The sequence below is a fragment of the Danio rerio genome, chromosome 8, assembly GCF_049306965.1.
Source record: "Danio rerio strain Tuebingen ecotype United States chromosome 8, GRCz12tu, whole genome shotgun sequence".
Taxonomy (NCBI): domain Eukaryota; kingdom Metazoa; phylum Chordata; class Actinopteri; order Cypriniformes; family Danionidae; genus Danio; species Danio rerio.
In genome coordinates this window covers 26,828,611-26,852,026 of record NC_133183.1, presented here as the reverse complement: position 1 = coordinate 26,852,026, position 23,416 = coordinate 26,828,611, and the positions used below count along the sequence as shown (strand labels likewise).

Here is a 23,416-nt window from a genome sequence, read left to right as displayed (position 1 = left end):
CAAAGTATTTTGATATATGTCACCTATTGTTCATTTTGTAAACATTCTCAGTGCCTATTTGTATTTTCACTGCAGTTATTTTATGTCTAATTATATAAATTCATGTTAAAGACTACTTTGAGACATTGTTCACAGCTAAAGAATGTTGAATTAAAATTTGGTTGTGTAAAATGTTTTTTGTGCTAATATAAAAGCAGTCAAAAACAAACCTGTCAATATTGACCAGGGACACTGTTTAAGTAAGGGGTGGAATGTGAACACGACAGGACAGTTATTTTACATGTCCAACTCAAACTATATTACTGCAAATTCCTATACATGTCAACAAAATCCTTCTTCAATGTCCCATAATGCATTGTAAATGTATACACATGCATTAATAATAAAACACCAGATACTATAATCAACAGATACTGATAACAGTATTGTTTAAATTGGATTTTTATCTGCTGCCTATATGAAAACATTTAAAAGATGCAACTGCATATGTATTCATGCCACATTCTGTTGAAGAACTAAATTTACACAGGCGTAAACAATTGCTTCTAACAAAAAGTGAATCATTGCAATTACTGTTTTATTTTCTGAATATCATAACGCTGTAGATATGATTGAACTGCTCTAGACTGTGAGCACTTTCACACATCAGTAAGTTTGAGAAATGACTGGGAATAAAATGTGCGCAAATGAAGCGTTTACTTCTCAATTGGACAGCTATTCTGTTGTGATTTGATCCATTTTACATGTCTCTCTGTCACACACACACGGACACACAGTGAAAAAGGGATATTTCTTTGTCTGATAGTAGTGAGCCCTGTGGGTTGGCAATATGGCCTAAAATTATTTGACATTAAACATTGTCTCATTAATGGAAATACATGAAAATTATGTAACTTTCAGGTGATTTGAAGTGCTATTATGCGAGTTTACTTTGCATAAAAGACAAATTAATATATGTAACTAACTTTTGTACTAGATTTTTTTAGACCTAGACGTTCTTAACAGGCTAAAAATATTAAATACTAACTAACTAACTAACTAACTAACTAACTAACTAACTAACTAACTAACTAACTAACTAACTAACTAACTAACTAACTAAGATTATTATTTAGCTTTTTTAAATGTTAATTTCATATTTATTTTCCTTAATGCAATTGACAAACAAATGCAAATCCTACATACAAGGAACCAAAGCCACATAAATTATTGTTATTATAGAGGCTGACAGCCAGATTAACAAATAGTGATTAGAGTACAAATGTAACGAGTTAAAAGTGAGATATAAGCAAATGAAAGCTTTTTGAGCCATAAAGGGACTTTTTTTTAATTCTGTGGAATCTCAATATCATGTAAACTACATCTTCTATAAATAAATCTAGTCATAAGAGAGGTCGTAAATATGAACAGATGCTATGAACACTTAAACAGAAGAGCCATCACATGCTCGGTGTTTCGCTCTAATAAAACTCAAGCAGAATTTATACCTGCAGAAGCTGGTCCAGGTATGCGGCGGCCTGCAGTCTCAGCCTTATATGAGCACAATGACAGTGTGTAAATAATAGACTTATGCTTCTAGCAGTTTCATAGTTCTGCTCCACAGAGTTTGAACAGGTTGGCTTTGTCTGTTTAGAAGCAGGGTAAACCGTTTGGCATTTAGATAAACCAAAATGTAGATATCCTTCACAGGCTTACAGGCCAATACTTACTGTTCACTGCAATGTAGTGTTGGAGAGAAAAGGAGGCAAGAAGAACCATGGAAATGAATGTTTATTATTTGTAAAAAAAAAAAAAATAACATTTTCAAAGAGCTTCAACTTTAAACACAGTAGTAAGGTTTCCAATCCATTTTATTTCCATTGTGTGTGGTATTTCTGAGTAAAATAGCATATTAAAGAAGAAAAAAGTTACTGATTGTTGAAATTGTTCTTATCTTTTCTTATCTATAAAGCAAAATAAAAAACTGATTTTAAATATATGCTTTTTTTAAGTATTCACAAAGTATCATGGTTTTCATAAAACTTATTAATAATCATATTGATGTCGGCGACAGTGGTGTAGTGGTTAGTGCATCGACACATGTACTCTAGTGCTTGCGGCGATCTGAGTTCGATTCCGCCTTGTGGTCCTATGCTGATCCTTCCCTTCTGTCTGCTCCCATGCTTTCCTGTCAATTCCCTACTGTCCTATCAAATAAAGGTCAAACCCCCCAAAAAATAATTATACAAAAAAAAAAAATAATCATATTGTTCACATGCGCTGTTATTCAGAAAAAACACTCTTGCTTGGGCAATGTTAATGAACTATATCAGGTTTAGAAACCCATACGTAGATAATATATTTATTTTTGCTTTTATAACTTGAATTATAGGGTCATCCAAACTGTATTCATACTGGCTTCATCATGTATTAAATGCTTTTGCCAAAAAAATCAATAGCGTTAGACCGCACTTTAGTAAAACAAGAATTACAGCAGGGGTCTCAAACTCAAATTGGCTAGGGGCCATATCAGTGACTGACAATTCATAGACGGGCTGTTTTAACATTTAAGCACAAGAAAAAAGTGGAAACCTGATGTAATTGATGCACTAAGACATTATTCCCCAGAGAATCATAGCTCTTTCTTTTTGTTTCTTGTTGTACATATTGAAGTTGTAGTTTAAATTGCTATGAAAATACTACAATATAATAATAGGCATAATAATAATAGTAATAATATTTATGTCCCTATTAATTGTTGCTTAAGCAAAAGTTCAACAGATAGTGTAAGACAGCAGAAAAGAGTTTGGGTACTCTTTACAATTTACTGGCAATTGTTCTTTTCAATATCTTTCTTTTTTTGTAAAACTACAACAAAGAGGGGGAAAGTATGTATATATTCACATTTACTTAAACATGTTCAATTCAGCCAGCAGTCAAATTTTACTAATGCACATTTTTTATACAAATCGTAACATGTATATTAGAATAGTTTATTAATTAGACCATTTGAATCGATTATTAGCAAAATGATCATATTTACACCACCAGCATAACATGTAAGTCATGAAGAGGTGTTTGTACAACAAAATACAGTCGGTATAAAACTGATTATAATCAAATAATCCTTGAATATTTACAAAAATAAAGCTTTAGTAAAAATAGAGAACCTATGGACACATATTTCAGCGATTCAATCAACCCCAGAAATAATCTGCATGTGTGTTACTTTCGACCGCACACTGAGAGAAACCGAAAGTATCCTGAATATACTGTACAGTACTTTACATGTCCAGTAGGTGGGTGGTCAAAACCACAAGTGGCTAAACGTGACTGCACAACAATGATTTTAATATATGTTTTGTTGGGCCAAATCTCATCTTGAGAAGGAGGAAGTGGGGCTGCAAATGGCCTGCGGGAAGTATTGTAGAATTATAGTATTATCATCAGCTATAAATATTGCACATCCCTATTCAGAAATTAAATTTTATTTTAGTTTTAAATGTCAGGTTTGCGGTTTATATCTGATCTGAAACATTTGAAGTTAAATACTACCAAATAGAAAAACGAACCCACCAGACACACAACGGCATAAGATATTAATATTAGGTTACATTTAGGTCGCCAGCATCTAAGGACAATGTTATTGTGACGTCCGATTGCGCTGTGAAATGACATTGATATTTTGTTGATTTTAGGTTGTGTTTGAAAGTGATTAAAATCCAACATCGAGCCAATATCTTAAACCGACATCATATTGACGTCAAATGCTAACATTTAATCATCATATTGTAACATCCACACAACATCAAGCTATAACATCATTAGACGTTGATATTTTGTTGTTTTTAGTTTGTGTTGGAAAGTGACTAAAATGGAACATTGACGTTAGGTTTTGACATAAACCCAATTTTTTTTCCAAACCAAATGCACCGTTCCATCATGTTGGCAGAAAAATCAACCAGAAACTTTTGCAAGCTCTTACACAATACATATTAATCTTTGTTGCAGATTATTTTCAGAAATATTCTGTTTGGATGTACAAACAGTATTTGCACTACAAACTTTGCCCACCTCCTTATCGTTCTCTTACTTAAAAATAAAATATTCAATTTAGAATAAAGACTTATATGCAAGACCAACTATAAAAGAGTAGCCTATTTTATTTTATTATTTTATTTTTTTGCTGTTAATGCAAAAACATTTATTGTTTCACTTAAATAAATTTTATCAAGTCAATAAGCCAAGACAGACTTTCCAAAAGCCAGTGCACATGTCAGATGGGTAATACAGACATTGTACAGAAAAACGCTTCAAGAAATGGACGTTATGCCAATTTTTAAAGGTGAAATGCTTGTTGGATACTTTCACAACCTTTTTATGGGTAGTTTAAATGTAAAAAACATGATTTCATTGTATTCATGTTTGTAAAATGTAACATTTTTTAGTAGTCATTTTTTCATAGTTATATTTTAGGGTTTTTCATCTGGGATGAACTTGAGTCGCTGTGACCTCTTCGGTTCCTTATGTCATTGCACTTAGCCACTGGTTGTTGGTACCAACACTGGCACACTCATATGTGAATATTTGATTATGCAGTGAGGGCCTCGCCTTCACTCTTGCGGAGGGCCCTATGCAGTTTACACTACACTGCCTGCACAGTGACAGATTTTTATACACTCAAGAAACACAAGCTCAAGGTCAAGGTGGCCGAGTGCAGAACAGCTTGATTCACAATCTAATTTATTTACCACTTTCATTCCTGGGCCAAAGTGCATTTTGCCCTGACATGTTACTTCTGTGACAGTTTGCAATAAAAACTACCCTGACTTTTTTATGTTTGTTCTCTATTTGTGAACTGAAAACAAAATCCATTGTAGTGAAATGTCCAAATGCACAAACGCTGTTGTTCATGCAGGGAAAAGACAGTCCATTGAGTGTCCCTGGAGAAGAGCTTGGCAGTGCAGCTCATGAGCTTCTGGCTCTGGACTCGCAGTTATACGACAGACAAAATAATAGTGGCTTAATTCATCCCTTGTGTACAGTATGCGATTGCTTTCAGTCCCTATAGCCTGCAGCTTAGCAAGACTACAATAAGTGGAGGTAATTTCACTCCTGTCACACTGTAAAACCAAACAGTCTAAATGAATCAATTAAGGTAATTTCACGTAAATATAAGTGACAGTTCATTGTAATTAATGCATAAAGGATGAACTCAAAATATGACTGTATTAAGCTGGACTTTAAATGAGCAAGCTGAGGCAGATTTATAGTTACCAGCATGCTTGGTGTGAAACCGTATAAGAGGAATGTGTATAAGAGTGTGTGCTTATAATTAGCCACAAAGTGCAAATTAAGATGATGTTTATGCAAACAGCTTGATAAACTTGTACAATAATATAATCTTAACTTGATTTCGCACATTATGGTTCTAAAATAGCATGCGGTCCATTGGTATTTTTACTTCACTACTACTAATTATCAAGTTAGGTACACTGTAAAAATGGGGGTTCCACACAATTCTTTCATGTTGTCGCAACACAAGTGATTAGGTTAAATGAATTGTTTTTACAAATTTTAGTGGATTGAACATAAAACAATTAAGTTTTCCGCCTAAAAACTCAAGAATTGTGTTGATTTAGCTCATTTTAAATAAGTAGTCTGAGCAAGGAGCAAAAATAACGTTGAGTGCAAGTTTGACTTTACTTCTTTTCAAAACTAAATATTGTAATTTTTATCCCAACATTGTAATTATTATTACAGTAGTGGGATAAAAATATTGTGAAATATTGTAATTATTTCCTAAATGTTGCTGCTGAGTAAAAAATAAAAAGGGAGTTATCACCACAAGCTCAGATATGCGATACTATTTTTTTGGTGAACAAGCTGAATTTTTTGGTTAACCTGTTAAATCAGTTCACAATCTGAACTGAACAATTCATTTGTTGATTGGACTGATATGAACACATCTGTACTCAGTTAAACAACTCACTGATTCTAATGATCTAGTTCAGAAGTAAATGATTTACTTAATGTACAAACAAAAATGAATGTGATAGCTTTTATTTGAAAACAAAACATAATGCTAAATTAACGTAAATTAATGATCATGCATTTATTCTGCAGTAGCATTTAATAAATACAAACTAAAATAATTATACAAGTCTTTTAAAGTGCTACATTTTTTTAAATGTTATTTCTTTTAATATTGTTTATATTTGTAAGCACAGATTTACAGACTTTTTTGACAATTTCTGGTAAGACAATTTTCTTTTTCTTGACAAATAAACATTCATCAGTAAGTATATTTAATACTTTAGTACATTACAAATCAAGTACATTTGACCTTTGACTAAAATTGAAAAAGAGGACTTTATACTTTTTACTGGGGTAATATTTTATTATTTTATTATCCTCGGCTCAGTTGGCGTTTCTGTGTGGAGTTTGCATGTTCTCCCTGCGTTCGCGTGGGTTTCCTCCGGGTGCTCCAGTTTCCCCCACAGTCCAAAGATATGCGGTACAGGTGAATTGGGTAGGCTAAATTGTCCGTAGTGTGTGAATGGATGTGTGGATGTTTCCCAGAGATGGGTTGCGGCTGGAAGGGCATCCACTGCGTAAAAACTTGCTGGATAAGTTGGCGGTTCATTCCACTGTGGCGAGCCCAGATTAATAAAGGGACTAAGCTGACAAGAAAATTAATGAATGAATATTTTATTAGGGTAGATGTACTTTTACTCAAGTGACTGATTTGATATCGTAAACTTATATTTATAATCATCACTACGGATTTTATGTTTTAAAAAATCAACTATTTAACTTTGGTTGTCTCTTTATGTATTAGTGTTGTTAACATTTGTATTACACAGGCTTATACATTATGTTTTACTAATTCAGTCAGGGTTTGCAAATTTGTTCTACACTTGTTCTACAATAGGTATTTCTTGTGCTGTTTTTTTTTAAGGGTACAGGATATTTAGTCACTATGTTTTGGTCAAATATATAATACATATTTTATGATGTCATGGATACAGTATATAATAAAGACTTATAGGCGAAGCTATTCTCTGTGTGGTTTATTAACCAGTATTAGCACATCTGCCCTGAGGACCTGATTGCCAGAGAGTTTATATGTATCCTTTATGCTATATTTTGAGTCTTCCTGCTTTATTCTGACGTTGTTTTTTCTTGTCTGACAGTTATGGGAAGCTTGAATTGTTTTCCATGGAAAATTAATTGTGAAACAATAGGGTTTGCTCATACAGGTGGACTGGAATGTGACAGCTGCACTATGGGTAAATGTCTTTGTGAGCTGTGACTAAACGCTAAATGAGCTGGAGGCTGCAGTAGAGAACAGCTGGTACAGACGCTCACAGACACGGCTGACACGTTCACTTTCTATTAAACCAGCCCTCTCTTTTTTTTCTCCCTCTTTTCTTTTATTAAGAAATGGCACAGTTGATTGACTTATTCATGTATTGAAATCTTTAAATGAACCCTGAAAATGCATCAGTTTCCACAAAAAAATCAGGAAGAGAGTATAAAGTAATTGTATCTGATGGATTATTAATGTGACACTGACGTCAGGAGTAATTAAGCTGCAAATTTAGCTTCGAATTACAGAAATTATTTGCAATTACAATGCTAATATTATGTAATTATTACACATTCACGTTTTAAAATCTATAAAATCTGTTATATAAAATATGTATATAATTTAAATTGTTGTAAATTGTCATATTTATTTTGCAATATTACACTATGCATGTTATTAAATGTTTTATATATCAAGAAAAAGCATAAAAATATCTGACTATGCATTTGTTTTGATCTATTAGTCACCTGTGATGCATTCCAGAAAGCAAGGTTTAATTTATCAGCTGCTAAACCCATAAACTAAGATTAGATTTACTCCAAATCTGCTTCCTGTTAGTTCCAGAAACCCTAAGTTCTGTCAACTCAGAGTTTCTTAACCCTGAATACATAAGACATTTAAAGCTTATTCAGAACAAAAGTTGCTTTGATAACTTACTATGAAAGTTACCTCAATTTAAGAAACTTATATGTGAAAGGGTTTACAAAGTACAATTTCAAGATGTAAATAACTGTTTTAGTAAAAAAAAAAAAAAAAAGGAAATCAAGTGTTGATGTTCTCAGACAGATTTCAATGAATCAGTGGTTTCTGCTGAACATCTAAATGAGCAGTCCCACATAGCAATCATTGTTTATTTTTATGGTGAATAATAGACAACAGCCATCTGGCCTCCATGTTAATACAATTTTAGCACAGTTCACCAAAAGAAAACCTGCCTCCACTTATTACTAAGGCCCTTTCTTGCCAAGGATGATAACTATAAAAAGCTACAATAGCTACTGTAGCATCCAAATATTGTTCTGTTTATTGAAAGCATGTGCTACAGTGTTGCCATCTGCTACTGTTAATGCATTTTTTTCTTTTTGGTTGTTTGTATTACACCTTTATTTTGCTAGAACACCAGAGAGCGAATATAAAAAAAGCATATAAGCAGAGAAATAGGGCTGAATGGTATGTGAACCAATTAAGTTAATTACATTTCATTTACGAATTGCATTGCATTGAATTTTATTTGTGTGCTAAAAAAGTGAGCTTTTATCTACAGTAGTTGCTCACTTTTGCACAGAATCTGAAATGAAATGAAAGTGGTCAAGATAGGGGATTTTTGCTTTACTTTTTACAATGGAAAGAAATAGATACCTACTGTATAATCTGTCTGTGAATGGGCTCACATAGAAGGTTGTGTTAGGGAAATACTTTGAGCGCACAAAATAGTTGAGTTTAATACACAACTATGCTGTTTGTTTGAATGTTTAGTCTCAATGAACTGTTGGAATACAATGTGTTTTGTTATGTGATATAATGCTGGGTAAACGTGTGTAATGACCCATCTGTCCAGCAATTTACTACTCCACTTAAATTGTTTGTATTCAGTGCTCTAGAAGGTTGTGTTAATGTTGCACAATAGCACTCTGCAGGGTTTGAGAGCAGCTTGACTCCATTATTTTCCCATTTCTTCATTAGAAAACTAACGTATTAAGGTAAAACTCAACTATAGGAACAACACATAACATTACTGACAATATGATGTCCGTTTTTTATTTTAAAGCATGCCATATGAAGGTGTTAGTGGAAGTCAAACAATCAGCAGATTCATTTCAAATAAAAATGTGACTAAACTTTAATGATGCTATTTTTTTTCTCAAGTGAATGCAAAATTTTACAATACACTGTACAAATTGCAGGGTTCCACACAATTAATTTATGTTGTCACAACACAAATTGATTAAGGTAGCTTAACAAATTTTAAGTTGTCCCTAAAAAAATATCAAGAAATGTGTTGATTCAGCTTATTTTAAATAATTAGTTTGAACAAGCAGCAGAAATCATGTTGTGAGTGTGGGTTAAGTTTTGTTTTGACATGTCACAGTATTAAAAAAATCTCCTGTAAATTTCAGAACTTTGCCATATTTCATCTCAGTATGATGTTGTAAGACAATTTTTATGCTTCATTTTTACTGTAAATTAATTTTTAAACAAGACAGTTCAACTCGTGCTTTTCATAAACAATGAAAAAAAATATTCAGAGCCAATTTTATTGGATGCAACACACAATTGTGAATAGCATTTTTTATATATACTGTATTTACACATTGCTTTCAGAGTACATTAGAAGATGCTATTTATTATTAGTTTTTATGCAGAACTGTTACCCTATCATAACAGTGGGTGTATTTTGGCTCAGATGTGGCAATCCTTTTTAAAATAGTGTGTTTAAAATAGAGGGTCAAAATATGGGAAAAATATTTTTTTTTTATTAAAAAAAACTTTTTTATGTTGAAAAGCAAATGGAGCAGAGTGATTATGGCGTCTTCCACACCTCTGTTAGGCCTGTATGCAAACTGCATTAGGTCAAGAAATTGTTCTGTACTTTTAAAAATGTCTGTGCTAATATTTTTTTCAAACGTCATCATAGGGATTTTGCCATTAATTGTATCTAATTTTCTCTAGTTAAATGAACTGGAATATGTCATACATCACATTTCTTATTATTTCTAAATGATATTTTTTCATGTAAAAATTGGGGTTATGAAATGAGGACCTTCCAACACAGTGCAGTTCCCCTACACAATGTTGTAGAGTTTATATATATATATATATATATATATATATATATATATATATATATATATATATATATATATATATATATATATATATATTCAATATTAATACATTTAGTTTATTGAATTGTTAAAAATCTTGAATGATGTTAAAACTCTTCAGCTGAATAGGTTTATTGTTATAGCTAGAAAGATTTCCAGAAGAAGTGGCTTTAAACACAGACGCCCACGCTTGCTCTGCCCACATACATGTTCTCATTTAATTGCCACATTTGCATTTCAGCTGCTGGAAAAGAAAGAAAGAAAAAAATGATTCATGTTGTGCTGAATAGGAGTGAAACTGTCGCTGGTCGGAATCAGAGGGCTCTTCCCTTGTTGTGACCACTTGGCTATTGATTAAAGCTGATTAAAGTACTCAGTACAGCACTTTAATCAAGAGTGAAACAAAAGGGCTGCTGGAACGATCACAATACTACTCATTGCTGTCTTTTATTTATTTGCACAAGTGCACAATGCAATAAGACTCTTTGCAAAAATGTGTCTCTCAGCTGTAAACTTCCAAAATTCATATGTACATAAAATACACTGCAGTGCAGTCCTGGTTAAAAGACTATTAGGGACAGTAAAATAACTTTCTATACTTTTTAAATAAGTTAAGATTACAACGGAAGAAAGCTTATGTGACACATCTTCTTCTGTAAATACTCAAAAGAAAAAGAAATTTGTCATGTGGTCTCTTATTTTTTCCATAGCTAAGTGCTAATTGTTAATTTAGGTTATGAATGTAAAAACTCATAATTAAAAATAGTTATATTCATAATGGGTATGAATAGAACCTGCACCTCAAATAGACCGAATATTTCTGCTCTTAAGGGAACACTCCACATTATTGAAAATAGGCTCATTTTACTACTCCCCTTAGCATTTTTCTTTTCATTCAGCCTATCCCAAGGGCTGGTGAGAGCACTTTCCGCCCAGCTTAGCATAAATAATTGAATCAGATTAGACCATTAGCATCTAAAGCAAATGATCACAAAGTTTTATGATTTTCCAATTGAAAGCTTGACTCTTCTGTAGTTAGATCATGTACTAAAAATGTCGTAAAATGAAAACTTGCTATCTTCTAGGTCGATATGGCCAGGAACTATACTCTCATTGTGGTGTAAGGAACTTTGGTGCTGTACCATAGCTGAAGCAAGCGCAATGATATTACGCAGTGTCTGAAAATAGTCCCTAGCACCAAGCCTTACAGTTGCACCAGCAGTTAGAATCTGCATAATATCATTGCGCCTGCTGAAGCCACAATGTAACTACATAATAGTTCAGCTTTAAATCGGAAAACTATTAGAACTCTTTATTTTTTAACTGTTTGAGTGAGATGGTAAGGGTCTAATCTGATTTAATGATTTATGCTAGGTTAAAAGCGCTCCCCCCAGACCCATAGATCGACTGAATGAGTTCAAAATAGTAAAACTCAACTGTTTAACTCAAGGGGAGTTGTAATAAAGTAGAGCTTTCCATTAAATATCTCTGATGGATCTGTAATAGAAAACTGATGATTATTAGTGTTTCTAGCACAGTTTTCATACAATACTTCCTGCTCCTCTGAGGATGTGTGTGTGTGTATATAAATAAAATTGATCTGTGAGTGCTATCATTCTGCCCATGGGCTTGTGTCTCCCTCAGCGTGACAACAAGTCTCCAACTGTGCCATGCTGGTGTGACATGGTTGGCATGGTTACCCCTCCCCCCAACCACACTCACCTGATTTTCTGTTCTTATGCTTTCTCTATATTTATTACATATATCTACATTAAAAACACAGATAAAACACACATCTTGACAGTTTCGCACATCTGATTTACTGTATCTAAGCTGCTGCTGCTGGATTACGCTGAACTCTGCATGGCATCGTTGTGAGAGATAATTTAGAGCTAATTTGGGCTAATTTAATTGTGTCTTGCTAATGAAAGAATAATGAATGGCCTCCACTGGTGGTAAATTTGGAGATAATATTGTATGTTAATAAGGAAGTAAGTAACTAATAGGGCTCAGCAAAAAATGATGGCTGTGGCCTGAGGACTGTGTGAGTGTTTTCTTTCCTTTTGAACTCATGAACAGCCCAGTATTGTGCAGCTCTTTTAAATATACGAAGGAGGAAAACATTGACGTTGTTTATGACATGTAATACAAGTTTATTTATCTCAGATATGACTGACAGTTCATTGTACTTAATAGAATAAAATAATGTGAGCTAAAGACTAATATTCACACAGGTACTGTGAATTAATGTTTATTTTGGATTAAAAGGTATAAAGATGCCATACATAAAAGAACAAGCAATAATGACACGTGGTTAAAACATTGTTACTCTTGTTTGTTTTTGCATTGCCGTCGGTTCCTGTCAGAGTTGGCACCATATTATCTTTTATTTTTAGTCTCTGAAAAGCATGAGTCAAACTGTGTCTTGTTTAAAAATAAATCTGTAGTAAAATGAAGAGAACAAAAGAACAATGTCTTACTGACGCCATCTGTAACACTTAATCATAATGTTATTCTTTTTTGCACCAAAGAATAATGTCTATCACATCTCCATCATTATAATATATATTTTTTATATTTCCGCATTTTAACAACCTGGTCTGTTTCTAGACTTTTTGGCACCCTATAGGCAAGATTACTATTGTTCACCCTCCACCCCAGGAGTCACCCATCTGAGAGCTGTCCCCAAATATGATTGAGAAGCCAACCTGTGTATTGTAAAAACAATGTTTTTTTGTTTAAGTAATTGCATACATAATTAAGCAACAGAAATGCAAATGGGGGAAATGTGTTAAAAGTTTAAAAACAATAAAACAATGATGTTGATTTATGTTTTATTTTGAGAACACAGTCAGTTGTGGAAGTAAGTTTGCTAGCAAGGCTATTTCGTTCACTTAAACATTAAAGTGATTATTTTTCTCTTTAATTCAGATGATGCCAGTGTATTTTTAGATGAGACCACGATGACAGCACTAAAAACATTACCTATGACATATTCTAACTACAGAACTATTGTGGCAGTAAACCTCTAAAGCACCATCCTTCCATACTAGACTTGCCGTTGCAAGCCCTGCACTGGCGTGCTGGTGTTAAATGGGAAGAAGAATTACACGTAGATGTACAATTTTGCTTGAATTATTTGTTAGTTTGAGTAGTGCTCTTTTAAAGCTCCTTTTAAACTTCAATTCATTACCTCCAAAATTACAATGCCAGTGACTTGTGACTCTAAATATCCTCCGAGGTGGTTATAAATATCGTCAACTTAGAATTATAAAGTTCTGTCTGACATTTTTTGTCAAAATTGAGTTATTGACATATTCTTATTAAATAACTTATTTACATTATGTAATTTTTTTATAAGTTTTTTACATTTTAAGACTTTTTATTTAAAAAGACAAAAAAGGTTTTATCTAAAAAGTCGAACTCTAGCTTGGCTGTATAAGGTTCTTTCTGTGAGCCAATCAGCAATTTAAATGTACGCACGAGGACCAATCAGAATCAGCTTTGTTTTTCATTTCACCGGACAGCTCCATTAACAGCGGGAAAGACCAGAAACACCAAATCAGAGTCGAATAAATAATGCTGCACCACATAAAGTTTAGAAGAAACCTGAAACTGAAAAGATGCGAGCAACTGTGAGGATTTAGAAGCATTTTTTGACGTTGAAATCAAATGTTAAAGTTTACATTGTTGAAAAAGAAACAGTTATTAAAATATGTAATATATTAAATGTGAAATATTTTGATTTGTGTATATATAGTCAGTGAAACATTTTGTTCATTAAACTTTTGTTCGTTTTCTTTTAGTCTTTAAATTTAAGCCTTTAAGGGCAAATACTTAATTTAAATCTTGGGGCATATAATTCCATAAATTTCATTCATTCATTCATTTTCTTGTCAGCTTAGTCCCTAAGTTACTAATCCGTGGTCGCCACAGCGGAATGAACCGCCAACTTATCCAGCAAGTTTTTACGCAGCGGATGCCCTTCCAGCCGCAACCCATCTCTGGGAAATTCAATAAATTTAATATAATAGTTTATATGAAGCATATAATTCAATAAATATTATCATATTGATTACATAAAATTAACATCTGTGCTGGACAAAATATTTAGCACAGTCTTGTAAGCTTAATTTGTTTAATTTGCTTAATTTTGTTAAAGTATAAAAAAATAATCATCCTAAAACATTACCTAAATGTTATAGAAAGCAACAATGTTACTTTATCAAACATCAACATATTGTTACAACACCAAATTCTATTTTTTCTATTAAATTAATAAGCAGATTGATTGTATTTCTTGAAAATTAATGCTTCAATTAATGATCTGCCAGACAGAACCTTATAATTCCAAGCAGAAAATGACTTTTTACTATTAGAAGGTTCTCTCTGCATTTGTAATTCCAAGGTGACGATATATAAAGCTTGCACACAACGGTGCACACATATTCTATTCATCGTTTAAATTTAAAGAATGCAGCTCAGAGATCATCCTCTATGTTTAGTTTTGGCCTGTTTTTATTTTTAATATACATGAGTGCTGTAAAGGTGTCAGAGTGCCATAAAATCAATCTGCTACATTTGCTGCTGCAAATCACCCCAGGGGTCACAAAATATTGGAAGGCTGATGTTTTTTTATTTGCTTTTTTATTGAACTACTTTTTTCTTCTGTAGGTTAATTCTACTAGTTTAATAAAATGAATTAGATTTTTGGAAATCACTAAGTGACCCCAGCTCATTGTCCCCCCTGAGGGTCTCGACACCCACTTTGGGAACCACTGCCCTAGATCGCTTAGCTTTCAAATGCCTAAAAAAGTCCTAACAAAGTTCAGACATGAGACTGATGTTGAGATGTATATTTCTGGTCTCATTTGCTTACCAATTCTTTTATCTGTTTCAGGTAATAGCCTTCGTCTCTCTGTTTTTCATCTTGGTGTCCATCACTAACTTCTGCCTAGAGACCCACGAGGCCTTTTTTGAGTTTCACAATCACACCGATACAAAATCAGCCACCAACAGCACCACCATCATCCAGGTTATGGATACCAAACCAGTGCTCACAGTGGTGGAGGGAATCTGCGTGGTGTGGTTTACCTTTGAGTTCCTGGTCCGCATCATATGTTGCCCAAACAAGCTCCTGTTCATTAAGAACCAGCTGAACATCATAGACTTTGTTGCCATTCTGCCCTTCTATCTGGAGAGGAGTTTGATTGGAAACACCTCCAAAGCTGCCAAGGATGTCCTGGGGTTTCTGCGCGTGGTCCGTTTTGTCCGAATCTTACGGATCTTTAAGCTCACGCGACACTTTGTGGGTCTCAGGGTTCTCGGGCACACCTTGAGAGCGAGCGTCAATGAGTTTTGCTTGCTCATCATCTTTCTTGCTCTCGGGGTGCTCATCTTCGCCACCATGATCTACTACGCCGAGCGTATCAGCGCAGATCCGGACGATCCTAGTGGCTGCAACCACACGCATTTCAAGAACATTCCCATCGGCTTCTGGTGGGCAGTGGTCACCATGACGACACTTGGTTATGGGGACATGGTTCCTAAGACGTGGCTCGGCATGATAGTGGGTGCGTTATGTGCTATAGCGGGCGTGCTTACTATCGCCATGCCGGTGCCTGTTATCGTTAACAATTTTGGTATGTACTACTCGCTGGCTATGGCCAAGCAAAAGCTGCCCAAGAAGAAGAAGAAGCACAACCCAAACCCAGGTATGGTGTTGGACTCTGGCTCATTTGGGAAGTCTGAAAGCAACTCGCCACGGAACAGCACACAGAGCGACACATGCCCACTCGCTGCGGAGGAAAACATCACAAGAAACCGCTCAGGTAAAACATGACGATTACAAGACAAGGGGGTTTCTCAGAGGCAAAAATCTATGAAATGATACTGTATAGTTGCCAGGATTATGAGGCCTGTTTTTCTCCTCTGAAAAACTACATACCATGTTAAATTGATGTGCAAAGTTCAACTGAGTCCTGTCTACAAAGTTTAAAGTAACTCTAAACTAGTGTTGAAATGAATGGAACATCTTCAGAAGGCCTAAGAGATCATTAACATAGAATCAGATTTAGTTTTATTGGAAGTGCTTCATTTGAAGTCACCATTAAGATCGGTTTGTCACGATAAGAAAACCCTGGAGGAAATATGAGAGTGGTACTGGCTAATTGTAACAACAACAACAACTAAATCATCCTACAGTGTAGTAGCCACTGACTGGGTTGTGATGTGAATGCTTTTGTTTAGAGTAGACCTTTATTCTACAGCATGAAATCCAGACGTGGTGTGACATCAGGAACGATTTTACAGACATGTTCAAATATTTAGAAGATTCAACAGTGCAAAAAAGATTTTCTTGCTTAGCATTTTTGTCTTGTTTCTAGTCCAAATATGTAGAAAAAAAGTTTTTTTTTCTTATAAAGTATTTTAAGATCATTTTGCTAACCCCCATGGCAGATTATTTAGCTTATTTTAAGGTAAAAAAATGATTAAAAAAAAATAAAAATTATTTTTTGATATTTGGACTAAGAAAAAAACAAAATATAATATGCATTATACTTTATTTATGTATGTCATCTACATCCTCTGCATTTATCTAAGGTTGTTGTGTTTGGTATTTTTTTGTTTCAGTTTCACTTCCTAGTTTCATTTTTCTTGTTAATAGCAGGTGCTCATCATTAATGCTCAGTTATTAATTAATTATTAATAATTATTTGCATGAACACTGCTTTAGTGTTCGTTCAATTCTACTCTAGTAAATTCTACTCAGTAGAATGGACTGAGATGTGGACTAAACTATTTGACACATTTTTCTTTCACCACTACTGAATTTTACCCAATTATGGTGACTTCTGATATCAATCAACATTATATTTATTGCAAACAGTGAAATTTGTTCTCTTTTGATGACTAACATTGTCATAATTACTGATGTTTTTCTTTTTTGCCTTTTGTTAGATTCAAAGCAGAATGGCGACGCTACCGTAACTCTTTCAGAAGAGGAGGGCTGCAGTCTGACCCAACCGCTCTCTCCTGGCGAGAGGTGGACCCTCCGATGTTCACGCAACAGAGACAAGACCATGAAGGATGCAACCTGCTTTCTTCTGAATTCTGGGGACTTTTCTTGTGGAGCTGAACCCACAATCCACACAGGTAAAGGTGAACTGTTGACTGCCGATGCTACTGATGGTAGTACATTTCCTATTACAAATGAAACCTTTTACATGATTATGTAAAAATGAAGGGAGAAATAAGTATTCAACATGTCACCCTTTTTCTTAGAAAACATATTTCTAAAGGTGCCATTGGCTTGAAATTTTTACCAGATGTTGGTAACAACCAAAGAAATCCATATATGTGAAGAAAACAAATCTAATTAGTTTACAAATTAGGTTATGCATAATAAATTGAAATGGTGAAGGGAAAAAGTATTGAACACACAGGCGTATAAAGGCAGTGAAAGCCCAGACTGCAGCTGACTGCATCTCTCAGTAGTTATTGAGTAATCCTCTGCCCTTCTTCATTATAAATTGTTGTTAGCTGCTTCAGTTCAACATTTACATTAGCAGGATGATGAAGATGAACCCAGAGTGGACATTTCAGCAAGACAATGATCCAAAACACAGTCATGGAAACTCTCAAACGCTTTCAGAGAAAGAAAATCAAACTGTAGAATGGCCCAGCCAATCACCTGACTCGAATCCAATAGATAATACAATATAAAGATCAGTTTGGATAGAACTCACAGAAGCCTCATGATTTTTACACTCTGTTGAAGTCTGTGAAAAGAATCATTCCCATTTTCTGCAGGCACTTTAAAAACACACTGAAGTATATTTAATAGGGGTAGGAAACTGCTGACTTTATAATTTAACAGACACTAGTTCACATCACAGTTGCATATGGTACCACAATGGTCGTAATCTTTATTTATTTATTTATTTGATCTTAAACAATTTATGATTCTGTCCATTTAAAAAAAATATTTTTAAACATTTTGTTTTCAGATTATTTTGATTGCGTGCTTTGCTAAAGCAGTGGCACAAAGCCTTTAAAATCTTTTGTGTTATTATGAGAGGATTAAAATATTTGGTGCTTTATGAAACTGTGGCAGTACCATATTGCATAATCAATTATGAGGTCTTGTAATTATTTGGATTAAACCTGCAAAATGACAGCTAATTGTACATTATCACACTTATTACCCAGGTTGTTACCAATAAAAATAAATAAATGTTTATGAAATGTGGATTTTAATCAAAATAATGTTATTGTAGAGTGCAATGTGGGAAATTAAGCTAGCAAAGGCTCTATGGAAGATCAATCCCTATTTTAAAGATGATTAAAAATAATTGACCACAAACCACAAGCGCCACGATAAACCAGAATTCTACAAAGTGCAGGCATTTTTCTCCAACTCATTATTCTGTAGCTGGCATTTCAAAAAACAGGCAAAACAGGATGATATCATTGCATAAAACAAGAAGTGCATCACGACAGACAAGGCATTTGACAAAGCCGACATCCTTCATTACTGGCTGCTGTCGAGACAGACTTCGTCTCAGCCTCACTGACTTCTGTCTCGGCCCCCCAAAATCCCCAAGGCTCTGACAGGTTGTCGGCGGTCTATTTTTGGAGATAATCGCTTGATCACGCGTTGCTTGAGCAAACATTCCACCTTTTTACCTCTGCCGTCTTCAGATGAAAGAGCAGGAGTCTTTTTTACCAGTGCTGCTAATGTAAAACACAAGCTTATTAGCACCTGTTGCTGAAGCGAGACTACTGATAGGTGCGACATTCATAACAGAACATTGAACTAGGATCAATTTGTTATATCATTCGATTTTGTGAGTTAGCATTCATTTGGGCTCAAAGAAGGAATATTTCCATAAATGCATAACTAAAAGTCTAAAGCCCTTTTCCCCTTTTGATGAGACATTCGGTTAACATGCATGTTTGTTTTGAGGATTCAGACTGAGGTTGTTGAAGTCTTACAGACATTCTGTGATGTTAATTTTTTCATTTGTGTAAAAGATTGTACACTTTCCATTGCTGATGCGGAGACTGATGCTCTCTGTGAATCAATGAGGGGCTGAGCGATAGCAGCTGTGGTCCTGTCAGAAAACACACACTGATTACGGTCAACAATTCTCTCACTAGACATAGCAAAGATGCTCCATCCTTGGAAATGTCATTGCTGATGTTAAAAATAAACGTGTGCGAATGGTCTGTAGGCCAGATACTCGTGCGTTTCTTCTGTTTGTTTGTTTGTTTATTGATGGTGTGAGATGAGTTTTTAGTGCCAGTCTCATAAGATAAAGGAAAGGAATTAAAAAAAATACAAAAAATTTACAAAAAATTACATTTCTAATAATATTTAGATAATTTAAATGTATTTTAAAAATAATTAAGATTTAATTTAAATTGAATTCATCATGATATATTTTTATTGAAAACAAGACCCCAAAATGTACATTTTCTGTATTAATTAATATTTGAATATCCAATCCTCAGCATATTTAGATACGTTTACTGTAAAATGTAATTTTGCCATGAAGACATACAGTCTCCTTGACTACTGGCTTTCCTCATGCAGTGCTGTGTCTTCCAAGCTGACTTCTTTCTTGATTTGTGTGTAATTATGTGGCAGGCCTGTCATCCAGCACTGAAAGGCATCATCTACATCAGTGCTGATGCTAGTTATGGATGTGCTTCTGGTCCCGAAAGGCAACTCTTTGTAATTGCTGCTAATAGGCTTCCATTAGCAGCATGGTGAGGCCTTACAGCTTTCCCAGAGCCTCTGAACTCATCATAGGGAATTGTAGAGCATTTTCAGCTTTACAAAGCCCTTTTTTTGGCTGTCATATGTCAGTTCAAGTCAAATACACTTATATTTCTTTAATTTATAAACTCAGTTATGATGGCTGTTCAAATAAGAGTAACATCAGATATAAAAGTATTTAATAGGCTTACATAGTAATAAAAAGGGGCAAAGTTGTTATTTTAGTTTTATTCCAGTAAAAAACATAAAAATATACTTAAAATAATGTAAACATCATTACATATTAGGCGTCAAATAAACATATTATCGGAATAAATATAATAATATTAAATATTAATAAAATGATCATATACACTTACCGGCCACTTTATTGGGTACACCACATATTTCTAATCAGCCAATCACATGGCAGCAACTCAAATGCATTTAGACATGTAGACATGGTCAAGGCGATCTGCTGCAGTTCAAACCGAGCATCAGAATGGGTATTTCAGGGTCTGAGTATTCCAGAAACTGCTGATCTACAAGGGGTTTCATACATAACCATCTCTAGGGTCTACAGAGAATGGTCAGAAAAAGAGAAAATATCCAGTGACTGGCAGTTCTGTGGACGCAAATGCCTTGATGATGCCAGAGGTCTTAGGAGAATGGCCTGACTGGTTCCAGCTGATAGAAAGGCAACAGTAACTCAAATAACCACTCGCTACAATCGAGGTATGCAGAAGAACATCTCTGAGCGCACAACAGGTTGAACCTTGAGGCGGATGGGTTACAGCAGCAAAAGACCACACTGGGTGCCACTCCTGTGAGCTAAGAACAGGAAACTAAGGCGACAATTCATACAGGCTCACCAAAATTGGACAATAGAAGATTGAAAAAAATGTTGCCTGGTCTGATGAGTCTCCATTTCTGCTGCAGCATTCGGATAGTAGGGTCCAAATTTGGCATCAACAACATGAAAGCATGGATCCATCCTGCCCTGTATCAACGGTTTAGGCTGGTGGTGTAATTTTTTTTGGCACACCTTGAGCCCATTAGTACCAATTAAGCATCGTGTCAACACCACAGCCTACATGAGTATTCTTGCTGACCATGTCCATCCCTTTATGACCCCAGTGTACCTATCTTCTGATGGCTAAGATAAGATAACGCATCATGTTATAAAGCGCAAATCATCTCAGACTTGAACATCTCAGTTCCCCTTCGGGGGGAACTTCAGCACTATAAGTGGATTTGATTGTAAAATCCACGCATTGGGAGGTTCGGTTCAGAAGCTACTCGTCTGAAAGAGTATTGAACGGGCCAATTAAGAATGAATTGGCAGCGCAAGCCTGCGCAGGTGAGCGGCATAAGCAATCAACTGAGTATATAAGCTCACCTGGCGCCAGCAGACGCTATCCTTTTCGCTTCAGAGACTTTCTGATCGAGTCGATGAGGGTTCCTCCTGCTGTGACCAGCGATTCTGAGCGAACGAGAGCATTCTCCCGGTCCAGAGTGTGTACACGCAGTGGCAGACGGTCGAGCTGGGTTTCTCCCTTGCCTGGCGTTCTTTGGGTCCGGTCCTCCAGAGCGGTGCGTATAAAGTTGCAAACTTCACAGAAAGAGCAACACAGTCGTGCAGCACGTCCTTATCAGGACGGCGCTCCGACTGTGCGTTTCTGGATGCGGTGGTTTCCTGTCCTCGGATGATGGGCGCGGGCACTGCGTTGCATGTCTGGGGGTCCAGCATGTTAATGCGCTGCTCGCGGGCAGTTCATGTCGTCATTGCGATGCCATGACTGTTGCGCAAGATCGCGGTTAGCCTTTGCAAAAGGGCGAACCACCCCAGTTGTCCCCTGCTCTGCAGCGGGCACTCGGGCAGATCTGAGGGTTTCAGCGAGAGATAATCCGTCGCCCACGGGCCCGCGGACCTCCCGCTCCTCTAAGCGCTCCATCCAAGCTTCGGGCGGGGGAAGCGATCCGTCTAACAGATGGTAGCCCTTACGCCCGATGACACCGGAGACCAGATGTCCACCGCGGCATCGGAGGGTGGGCTTTCATTGTCCGATGATGATCCAGACCCGCTCGCCCCCTTCGGGCTGGTGAGCGCTGTCACTACGGATCCTGAAACGGACATGTTAGCCGTGCTTTCCCGGGCTGCTTCGGCCGTGGGTTGGAGATGGTTTATCCCCCAGCTCCGCGGCCGGACCGACTAGAGGGGCGTTCCCTTCTTCCCGGAGGTTGCACAGTAGGCTCACGCGGTCTTGTAAAGCACTTTTTTCTGCTCGTGCTGCGTGTTCCTCCACCCTAACCACTCTTGACGGTGAAACAGCCAGGGGGTATGTGGCGATTCCTCAGGTTGAGTGCGCGATGGCGGTAAATCCGCGCGGCGCCTCTTCTTGGCGGAGTCCGCCTCGTCTCCCATCCAAAGCCTGTAAGTTATCTACCTCCCTCGGAGCTAGAGCTTACATAGCTGCGGGCCAGGCTGCTTCCGCCTTGCATGCGATAGCCACCTACCAGCGCTACCAAGCGCAGGCGCTGGCCGAGCTGCACGAGGGTGGGTCCAACCCAGGCTTACGAGCTTCGCACCGCCGCCGACTTAGCTCTTCGGACTACTGAGTCCGCTGCGTGTGCGTTGGGGAGGACGATGTCCACATTAGTGGTCCAGGAGCGCCACCCCTGGCTGATATGCGCAAAGTCGACAAAGTCCGCTTTCTTGACTTCCCCATATCCCCAGCCAGGTTCGGCGACACTGTCTGTGAATTCACCCAGGAATTCAAGGCGGTGAGAGAGCAGTTGGTGGGTGATGTCTTATCGGCGGTCCGTAGCCCGCTCCGCCCGCCGTGCCATTCATACCTGCTCCTCGCCGAAGGCGCCCGCCTACGAGAGCTGCTCCGCCCCCGCACACGCCTCTGGCGAAGCGAGCGCGTCGGGCGTTTTGAACCGCTGCCTGCACAAGCTGCCGTTCAGAATGCTCACGCAGAAGCGCATCCTCCGGTGCGTTCGTCCTCTGGGTTGGTCTGCAGCATTAGACCTGAAGGACGCGTATTTCCATGTCTCCACTCTTCCTCGCCACCGACAGTTCTGCGGTTTGCGTTTGAAGGTCGAGCTTGGCAATACAAAGCCCTCCCCTCCGGGCTCTCTCTGTCTCCGCGGGTCCTCACCAAGCCCGCGGAGGGTGCCTCAGCGCCCCTTCGGCTCGCGGGCATCTGCATACTCAATTTCTTTACGACTGGCTGAATTTTGCCCTCTCTTGATTATGCACAGAGTTGATTATGCACAGAGACAAAGTGCTCTGGCACTTCCACCTGTGGGGGTTTCAGGTCAACCGAGAAAAGAGCAAACTCGCCCCCGTGCAGAGGATCTCTTCTCTCGGGCTGGAGCTGGACTCGGTCACCATGGCAGCGCGCCTCTCCGGAGAGCGCGCTCAGCTGATGCTGTACTGTCTGAGAGAGCTCGACAGTAAAATAGTGGTCC

The 23,416-nt window shown here is 36.8% G+C and overlaps 1 protein-coding gene across 3 annotated transcripts in view; it reads left to right on the top strand.

Annotated features, from left to right (window-relative positions):
- The window catches only part of kcnc4 (potassium voltage-gated channel, Shaw-related subfamily, member 4), a 47,496-nt gene that overhangs the window by 10,273 nt on the left and 13,807 nt on the right, over positions 1-23,416 (top strand). For all 3 annotated transcript variants that reach the window (XM_073909918.1, XM_073909917.1, NM_001195196.1), the window contains exons 2-3: positions 15,077-16,007; positions 17,137-17,331. In XM_073909918.1, coding sequence (XP_073766019.1) covers positions 15,077-16,007; positions 17,137-17,331 — 1,126 coding nt within the window. The remainder of the gene's footprint in view (positions 1-15,076; positions 16,008-17,136; positions 17,332-23,416) is intronic.